Below are 10,239 nucleotides of genomic sequence, written 5' to 3' on the forward strand. Positions count from 1 at the left end.
ATTTAAAATTATATTCCTAACTAAAATTTTATTACAATTTTTTTAAATTTAAAATAAATATTAATATTTATTTTTAATTGTTTTAGTCATTTACAATAATATTACCATAATTATAGTTTTCACTTTTCACTTCAAATAACTCAATAATTATTATGATAATTTAGTAATAACATTTAAAAAATATTATTTATTTATTTATATAAACATGCATCCCCAAGGTAGCGTGTTTAGTGCCAAAAAAAAAAAACTAGACATAAGCCTTACTATCCATTAATTTGTACAACAAAACATACTACTGATAAAAAATTAGATTTTATTTTTTTTCCTGAATAAAATTATATTTTATTTTTATTATTATTTATTTATAGAAAAAAAAAATAGATTTTAGTCAAAAAAGTTTGCCGCTTCGCTATAATTGTTAATAAAACTTAAAAAGTATTATCTATTTTTTTAAAATTTTTTTTCTATTATTGATATTTACCTTTCTCTCTCTCATTCTCTCTCTCAATCCAACTGGCCAAAGCTACACAAAAGAGCTTGAATTAGGGTTTATGAACTGGAAAGATCGTACTTTTCAGTTCAAAATTTCTTGGGTTCTCTCTCGTTTTCTCAGATCCCTTCAACCATGTCATCAATGTAAGTAATTCCCCTTTTTCTTCTCTCGCTCGTCAATTCCTTCACAACCCTCTTTCTATTCCTCAATCCTTAATACCCTAACTTTGAATCTACTTTGCAAATTTAAATTCTGAGCCTTAAAATGCAAAGACCCATTTAGGTATTAGGGTTTTGCTTCTTATTTACTTTTTTGGGGGCCCATCTTCTATCCCCTATGTTATATATTCATGACTTTTGAGAATGCCTCTGTTTTGAGCTAATTCTAGGTGGACAGTTTGGTTAGGCAAATTAGAGTTAGGTTTAGGTTTTTGTAGATATGATCAAACAGATATTCGGAAAACTACCTCGAAAACCCTCAAAATCATCGCATTCGCATAATGAGTTGTACAATGATGGAGGGGTCAATGCCAATTCATCATTGAATTCGTTTAGTGGACCCAATTCCTTTAATGGCTCAAAACCCACTTCAGCTTCTTCGAAATCCATGAATCATTCGGGGCGCACGAGCAATGGGACTCTTGCCTCTCAATCCTCGGGTATGAATAAGTTGAATCAAGGGAAAAAATCTGTTAGCGTTGTGGCCCAAGTCAGTCCTGCCTTGTCATCAGCGGTATATGAGGCTTTGCCGAGTTTTCGGGATGTTTCAAGTTCAGAAAAGCAGTCTCTCTTCATTAGGAAACTGAATATGTGTTGTGTTGTGTTCGATTTCAATGATTCTGCAAAGAATCTTAAAGAGAAGGATGTTAAGCGGCAAACTTTGCTTGATCTTGTTGATTATATTTCATCGGTAACTTCGAAGTTCAATGAGGTGGCAATGCAGGCGATCACCAAGATGGTGGCGACTAATTTGTTTCGATCACTCCCATCTACAAATCATGATTGTAAGGTTCCGGAAATGTATGACCCAGAAGAGGAGGAACTGGCCATGGAACCCGCTTGGCCTCATCTTCAAATTGTGTATGAATTTCTATTGAGATTTGTGGCTTCGCCAGAGACAGATGCCAAGCTTGCTAAAAGATACATTGACCATTCTTTTGTGTTGAAATTGCTTGACTTGTTTGATTCTGAGGACCAGAGAGAGAGAGAATACTTAAAAACGATTCTCCACCGCATTTATGGGAAATTCATGGTGCATCGACCATTCATTAGGAAAGCTATCAACAATATCTTCTATCGTTTCATTTTTGAGACGGAGAAGCACAACGGGATTGCAGAATTACTTGAGATATTGGGCAGTATTATTAATGGGTTTGCTTTGCCTTTGAAGGAAGAGCACAAGCTGTTCCTTGTCCGCGCTTTGATTCCCCTTCATAAGCCAAAGTGCGTATCTATGTACCACCAGCAACTCTCATATTGCATTACACAGTTTGTGGAGAAAGATGCCAAGCTGGCTGATACTGTAATTCGAGGTCTTTTAAAGTATTGGCCCGTAACTAATAGTTCAAAAGAGGTTATGTTCCTTGGTGAATTGGAGGAAGTTCTAGAAGCCACCCAAGGAGCAGAGTTTCAGCGCTGCATGGTCCCTCTATTCCGTCAAATTGGGCGCTGCCTCAACAGTTCACATTTTCAGGTACTTGTTTTAGAATGTTCTTTTTATATTTCTTTGGCATTCTTTTCCTAATATGTACTATCACACGGACTTCCTTGGCATTTTCCTTCCATCTCATTCAGGCTTTCTGTCCTTTATTTTCTTTTACAATTTAAACTTCTCATATAACATTATTGGATCCTTATTTTCATGGAACTTTAATTGCTTTCATAATAACACTGAGATTCTAAATTGGGGTTTTGGCTTTTCACTCTTTCAATTGACACCCAATTTGTTGTCCCTTGAATGTGTTAAAGAGTGAGGTTATGATGTTTCCTAATTTTTTTTAGTCTGAATCTTTGGATATTCAACGTCTTAGATGTGTGATAAATTTTTTGTGTACATTATTTTGAGATGATCATTGGCATTGTAATGATCTGATTGACATGCTAAAGCACTGAAATTGAGTTTAGAAGATGGATAATGAGATTCTTCTGGTGTGTAGAGTATGTTTGAAACCAGTGTGGATAAGAATGCTTCTATGGAATCATTATTGGAGAGACATGAGGAGTGGTGTAGGAGGAGTTGGTGTGTGGAATTTATGAGAAATTGATTGGGAGGTTGCTGCGGTGGCTTCATTTTTCCATTATTAGATTCTCATATTCCCATCAGGGAGGGGATTGATAGGATGAGGTGGAAGTTAAAGAGTAATGGGGAGTTTACTGTACTGTCATTTTATGAGTTTTTACGGGGCTCACCACCTATGTCTTTCCCTTGGAAAGCCATTTGGAGAGACAAGGCTCCTATGAGGGTTTCGTTCTTTGTGTGGACAGTGGCTTGTGGGAAAATTCTTCCCTGCAAGAACCTCACGAAGAGGGGTTACTCAATGGAGAGTTGGTGTTGTATGCGCCGATGTAGTGGAGAGGCCATGGATCACTTCTTGATTCATTTTAATGTGGCCTTTGAGTTGTGGAGTTTGATATTTAGGATGTTTGGGGTTTAGAGGTTGTGATGCCCCAATTTGATTGATTGTGTGATGTGTGTGGGTGTGTGATGAGTTTCACATCGGGTATTTACTATATAGATCTGGGTTTTATTAACAACTACAAGAAGTCTCAATTGTGACTAGTTCTTTTGAGGTATAGTAGATGTGGTTAGTACTTTTTCTTGGGTCGTTACATATGGTATTAGAGCCGACCTGTAACTTTGTGTGGGCTCAGAGACACTACTCACAAAGTGGGCCCTAACGAGGACGTTATGGATTTAAGTGGGGGAGATTGTGATGACCCAATTTGATTGATTGTGTGATATGTATGGGTGTGTGATGAGTCCCACATCAGGTATTTACTGGGTAGATCTGGGCTTTATTAACAACTACAAAAAGCCTCGATTGTGACTAGTCCTTTTGAGGTATAGCGCAGATGTGGCTAGTGCTTTTTCTTGGGTCGTTACAGAGGTACTATCGGAGACGGTTCTTAATTTATTATGCGAGTGGCAGAGTAAGGGACCTAACTCCGATATTTGAACCTTACTCCCTTATGTTTGATGTGGACTATATGGAGGGAAAGAAATCAGCGTACCTTTGAATACGTGGAGTGCACATCAACCCAATTACAAGCATCGTTTATTAGTTCTCTTTATGAGTGGTCTTTTGTATCGGGTCTCATGGATAGTAATTCTATTAATTCTTTCATAGATTCGATCCATATGTTGATAGTTTTCCTCTTGTATTTCTTTAGGCTACTTTGTGAAAATAGTTTTCCTTTTGTATTTTTTTAGGCTACTTCATGATTATTTTCACGAGGTAGTCTCGTATTAATAAAATTATTTTAGACAAAATTTGGTTACAAAATTGGTTGTGGTATAAGGTTAACAACTACCACAAAAAAATTAACATGACTACATATTTTGAAAATCTAATCATTGGATTGTATGTTCTTTATGTTCTTAACATATATGTCAAATTTTTTCCTAATCGGATGTTATTTACTATTTGATCCAGAAACTTAATTTTTATGCATAATTTTGGATTATAAAAACTTGAAATTTAAAACTTTGATTGGTGACGTAGCTATTGATCTTTGATATTTTGGAAATTTTGCAAGCATGAAGGATATAAGAAGAAAATGTAATCTAATAGTAGATCAACCAAGTATGTTGCTAAACTTTGTCCAATTATTTTTACTTATAAAGAAGTAAAAGAAAAAAATAAAAAAAGAAGAAGTTAAAGTCTAAATATAATTTTATTCCATGCAAAGAATTATAATGCAAATTCAATAAAATACGCTAAGAAATTAATGTCTTTATTTTATCGGTATAACCTGATATCTATGTATATAGATAGGAATTTCATCCCAGATTCCCAGTACATAACTTCAAATGCACACCTAAGTATTCTGCAATGGAGTCCGGCTTTCCCTCCAAGCCTTCAATGTTGTAGGGATTCTGCCCCAAATTCTTGAAGATATCCTTCTCTCTTTAACATATTTTATTTGAGAAATATTTTCTATAGCTTCTTCACATTTCCCATAGGGTGCTTCACAGTCCTAATTTTACTTTTCTAAATCCATGGTATGAGTTCTGTTAGGGGAAATGACATATCTGGTGTTCCCCTAATGAGGTACATCCAGATGAAATTTTTTGTTTAGAGAAGGCTTCTCTCTGCTATAGATGCATTGTTGGTGCTTTTCTCTATTTTGAGGTGTTTTCTTATTATGATATAATTCAAAGTTATCTGATTGTAATTCTCCATTCTAGACCATCTTTCCAGGTAGTCTGAAAATAATAATTCAATGGAATTATAGCTATCCTGAGTTCTGATTTTCTTCCAAGATTGAGTGCTGTAGAACTGAGGAAATATTGCCAATGAGCTCTAGCTCAAATGGAATTTCCTCCTACCATAATAATGGGATGGAGGGCGGGGTTGTAGATTCAAGATCTATTGGGTGTGTGTATAACTTACCAATAATTATTATAAAAGAATTGAGAAAATATCACTTCAAAATTTAGATGAGGACATCAGCAGGAGTGCAACGAAAATTTTTGTTTGGGGGCCAAACAATGGTATTGATGATAAACCTATTGAGAAAAATTTAAAGCACATACATTCAAAAATACAATGGTAATTATACACTGTACAAAGCTATCAATTTTGATATATATAAATATATATATATATATATATTTACAAAAAATAATCTTTCAAGAGGAGTTATCATATCTTGCTAAACTCTAATAAAAATAATTTTTGTTTTTGTTTTTTTTTGCTATAAACATGTTAAAAAAAAAAAAAAAAAAATCCTAAAAAGACTTAGTATCTCCTTCAAAGTTATGCACAACGGTAATTTCCCATAGAATAAAATCTATCTTTTATCATCTAGTGCAAGTCTTAGCAATTTCCTTTTTAACTGATATGTTATTCACCCAGTGGTTCTTTGATCTCACAACCTCACCTCTATCTCATTATTATGGGAAGAGGAAGCGTTACTTGAGCTGTAGCTCATTGGTAAGTCTTAGTGATTTCTTTTTCAATATAAATTATCAACTTGTCAGCCAGAAACTTATTTGCTATTTGGCTCTGCAAGCATTCAGTGATTTAATTAAAAAAGACAATTGAGATTATTGCATTTCTTGTTCTCTGAAAACATTGCCTCATTCAAAATTTGAGAGCAAATCCCTAAATGCACGTTTTCACTGGTTTTTCTGGCAGGTAGCTGAACGTGCATTGTTCCTGTGGAATAACGATCACATAAGGAATTTAATTACACAGAACTGTAAAGTTATTCTGCCGATAATTTTCCCAGCTTTGGAGAGAAATACACGGGGTCACTGGAACCAGGCTGTTCAGAGTTTGACGTTGAATGTGAGGAAAATATTCTCAGATGCTGATCAAACACTTTTTGATGAGTGCTTGGTCAAATTCAAAGAAGATGAAGTCAAGGAGAGGGAGACACAGGAGAAAAGGGAATCAACCTGGAAGCGCCTGGAAGATGTGGCAGCCTCTAAGGCTGTAAGCAATGAGGCTGTTCTTGTCTCTAGATTTGTCTCTTCTGTTGCCATTGCTACCAGCACAAAGCCTCTGGCTACTGGCAGTAATTAAGCCACAGGACACGCATGTTGCAAGAGTTCACCTTTCTTATATATGATTGAACATAAGTTGTGGAACCCAATCAACACAATTTAGGGATTGTTTGTCCAAAGTTCTCTTGGGTTTCTTATTGTAGTAATATCTGCTGAAAAGGAAAAATTGGTGAGGTGTTGAGGATATTGGTTTGTCCTTGCTTTTTCTTGGCTCATTCCTTTCCTCTTCAGCCATGGATTATGTATCATAAGGAATTTGGTTTATAGAGGTAGTTGTTCGGATTTCTACTTGATTAATATTTTATTGTGTAATGATGCAAAAAGATAGTTCCTTTTGTGCTATAGCCTTTGTTTATTTTGTAGCCTTTCTGAGTTGTGTTTATGTCAAACGTGTATATCATTTATTTTCAAAAAATTAAAAACAGTGTCCTACGGTTGGCAGACCAAATAGTTGGCTGATTGATTCAAAATTTCAAGGGCATGGCCTAGTTGTTTTTGTTTTTGGGTAACTTGGATTTAATTTTTTGGTCCTGCACTTTTCGGTTTGAAGAAATTGCTCCTGAATGGGCTCTCTGTAATATACGTGCCACATTCCAGAATTCATGTAATGTCCTTATTGAATGATTAGTGGTACTACCTAGAAAGCTTGCGCTTGGTATGCTGCAATGCTAGAATAATCATAATTAGGCTGTACTATAGAGTTATACGACCTCCTGTGCCGCCTTTACTTCTTTTGCAGAATTTTATGCCTCTTTTGCCATGGAAAACCAAATAGAAGTTCACCAAAAGCTTGTATTATGGGTAATTTGAACTTGAGGCAGTGTCATTAGCATTTGACTGATTTCTATTCACGTGGACAATTGGTTGCCATTAGTCATTATGTTTTCTGATGGATACTTGACACATTCAGAACCATATAGTAGATTGATCTAAAACCAATCTTTTGATTCTGGTATACGTTAGTTCAACTACGTGCTGGGAATAGACAATAAAAAACATATGGAAGGGAAAACTAACTCCATATGACTTGACATAATGAGTTCTCAATCATCACCGTATGCTCTAAAACTGTAACGTTCTTGGTATGGACCATTGAACCAGAGGTCTGCCTCAAACCACTTGGGGTAACGAACAAGATCTCCAGCAACAAATTGCATGAACCGCTGGCTGCCTTCAGGCACTACTCTCACCTCCCCTTCCTCGATGTAAACCAATTGGTCCACCTGCCAGTCCCAGGGCAGCTTGCACTTGCCAGTCTTCCATACTGACCATCTTGAAACCCCAAGCTCTGCCAGTCGCTCTGGTGATACTTTCCGTTCCACGCTCACATTGTATAATTCCTCCAGAGATTTCTCTATCCGCATTGCCTTTATACCATGACTTCGCCCGATATTAATGTTTAACTTTCTGAAGTCTCTGCTTCTACTGTTGATGGAGAAGGAACTGAAGGTTGGGGCCATGATCAAGCTTGCCATGCCTATATACAAAATTTGCCTCTATTTTGCTCAACCTGCATATGAAGGCCAAATTGCATTCAAAATATTAGAGAAATTTCAGAGTGGTTAATAACATTGTGCTTTAATAAACTTCCCAAGGATAGACACCATTGGCATGTGTATTTCCTTTTTGTGCCAACCGCCAAGGAAGTAAGAATGAAACATATGCTGTTCCTTCAGCACGATGCAACATTGCATCATTGCATGTATATACTTGGAATAGCTTTACTTGGCTGATGCAGGAAAGTATAGGAAAATAGGATAAACAAGGAACAAACGTGATAAACAGGACAAACCTTAGGCTTCACCATTTAAAATATTCCTGGAAACCTTAGGCATTACCACCTAAAGGGTGTTTGGCATCACCACCAAACAAGAGAGGAACATATTCTCAACTCATAAAATAGAAGATAAACAGAACAAACCCTAGGCTTCTTCACTTATAATCTACCTAAATCCTTGGCATCACCACCTAAGGGTGTTTGACATCACCACCAAACAAAAGAGGTGTACATATTCTCAATTCATTATGTTCTTATTTCAAATCATATGTCTTTCACGATTACAAGAGCACTAGTTTAATAGAGTTTAGGGATTACACCAATATGAAAAATACCTAATTAAATCTCTTAAAATCTAGGAAGCACGAACACTTCATTTGGAGTGCCGTACTCATGTCATTAACGGGATAGGTCTAGGACACTTCTACATGCATGTCCTAGCCGTGCCTTTTTTTTTCTTTGGTGGAAAAATTGCGGGACATGAGAGAGACACTAATCTTTTATGGGTCATGCTAACGAGTGCCCTTAGGGCATTGGTTAACAATCCATTTTAGGAAAGTTTTGACACCACTTTTATGAGAAATGAAAAAAACTGTTAAAACATTAATTTTTTTTTTTTAATAAAAACTTTTTTTAAATGGATTGTTAACCAATACTTTAAGGGTAATCATTAGCATTTCCCATCTTTTATTTCTTTTTAGTTTCAACCTTGAACACTCATCTAGTTATCTTTATTTACTCTTTTAGATCTTATTTGTAGTTTGTATTCAAATTCTAAACATCATTTATTACTCATGAGTTCACTTTATTATTCATCATTGTTGTTAAATAGATATATGTTTAACATTATATGAAAAAAATAAATATTTAACAATATTTAAAAATATAAATAAAATTAGATTTAATAATTAATTATCATGGGTATGCTTGTTGTGTTGTGTCCTAATTTAAAAAAAATTGTCGTGTCATACCCGTACTCGTGTCCATGCCCGTGTTTGTGCTTCCTAGCTTAAAATCCTTAACATTAAAAACTAATTCAAAAACAAAATCTTAAATGACTTTGGTGCTCCTTACATCATTGGCCAATAATAAAAGTTATGGCATTGATAGCAAAGCACTCCTTTCTACTTCAGCATTTTCCCTATGCATCCCAACTCCCAACTGGTGGTATTTTGTGTAATGGTTGTATATAACTAAGATGTGAGAGAGGGATGATGTATGCTACATCTGTTAAAAAATAATAATAAATGGCTAACTACAGATCTATGCTATTCATTGTAAGTTGAAATTTGTATAGCATAGACGGTGATTGAATAATTGATGGTGGAAAAGTCTCAATATCCTCAACCTCATTTCATTCATATCTTCAAAGAATATAATATGGAACGGCCATAAAAAATGCATATAAGATTATTATAGGTACACCTCAAACAACCAAGTTTTCCACAAAAATACAGTGCATATACATATACACATATATAATATATTCTCTGGCTTATGCCTATAATTGAATCCAAAAATCAGTGTTGCCATTTATGAAAATTCAGAAAAATAACAGTATATCCAGGCACAGTTGTCGACACAAGTGTTCTTAAAAGTATAACGATTTATCATTACTCAAGCATCATTTTACACGATCTAGTAGAGGATTCAAAGTTCAAGAAGATTCTCACAGTACATTACTACCTACTTTTAATATCAGATTAGAAGAGGAAAATCATCAAGGGACAAGAAAAAAAGGAAGACTTGAGTTCAAAAATCTCAACCACCCTTTGGTTGCTAAAACTCTGACCCAAGTGAGCTTAAAAGAACCATTTTTTGGGTTCAGATTCTCCAATTCTTAAAACCCAATTCAGAGATTTAATATACAAATTTTGATTTCATTTCCATTTTCCCAGCAACCAACCAGAAGGTCAAAGAAAACAGAAATACTATAATTGTAGCAAGGATTATCAATAAAACTAAACAAAACAAAGAAGAAGAAATTTGTGGATATTTTACCTGTTGAATATAATCTGCAGAGTCCAAGACGAAAGAGCAAGCCTTGAGTAGCAGTGGCTCTAAAATCTGAAAGTAAAACCCTATTGTTAAGACAAGGTTTATCCTTATCCAATGCTCCACGTGAGCTATTATTGTTAAGTCACCTAGCAGTGACCTATTACTTCTCACCCGCATGTAACTTTGGACTGGGAACCGGTCCTTTCAGTTTCAGTGGCCTTTGCACTTTATTGAATTAGAA

At 35.2% G+C, this 10,239-nt stretch overlaps 2 protein-coding genes across 2 annotated transcripts; one reads left to right on the plus strand and one right to left on the minus strand.

Annotated features, from left to right (window-relative positions):
* Window positions 1-461: 461 nt before the first annotated feature.
* LOC115955831 (serine/threonine protein phosphatase 2A 59 kDa regulatory subunit B' gamma isoform-like) lies at window positions 462-6,567 on the plus strand. The gene is made up of 2 exons (XM_031074193.1): window positions 462-2,185; window positions 5,853-6,567. The coding sequence occupies exons 1-2, from the start codon at window positions 932-934 to the stop codon at window positions 6,240-6,242; spliced, it is 1,644 nt and encodes a 547-aa protein (XP_030930053.1). The 5' UTR covers window positions 462-931; the 3' UTR covers window positions 6,243-6,567.
* A 458-nt stretch (window positions 6,568-7,025) lies between these two features.
* On the minus strand, window positions 7,026-10,108 carry LOC115954649. Its single transcript, XM_031072560.1, has 2 exons — window positions 10,002-10,108; window positions 7,026-7,733 (listed from the first exon to the last, which is right to left on the minus strand). Exon 2 carries the CDS (start codon window positions 7,696-7,698, stop codon window positions 7,267-7,269), a length of 432 nt encoding a protein of 143 aa, XP_030928420.1. The 5' UTR covers window positions 7,699-7,733; window positions 10,002-10,108; the 3' UTR covers window positions 7,026-7,266.
* Window positions 10,109-10,239: the final 131 nt, after the last annotated feature.

This window comes from Quercus lobata, chromosome 8 (genome assembly GCF_001633185.2).
Source record: "Quercus lobata isolate SW786 chromosome 8, ValleyOak3.0 Primary Assembly, whole genome shotgun sequence".
Taxonomy (NCBI): domain Eukaryota; kingdom Viridiplantae; phylum Streptophyta; class Magnoliopsida; order Fagales; family Fagaceae; genus Quercus; species Quercus lobata.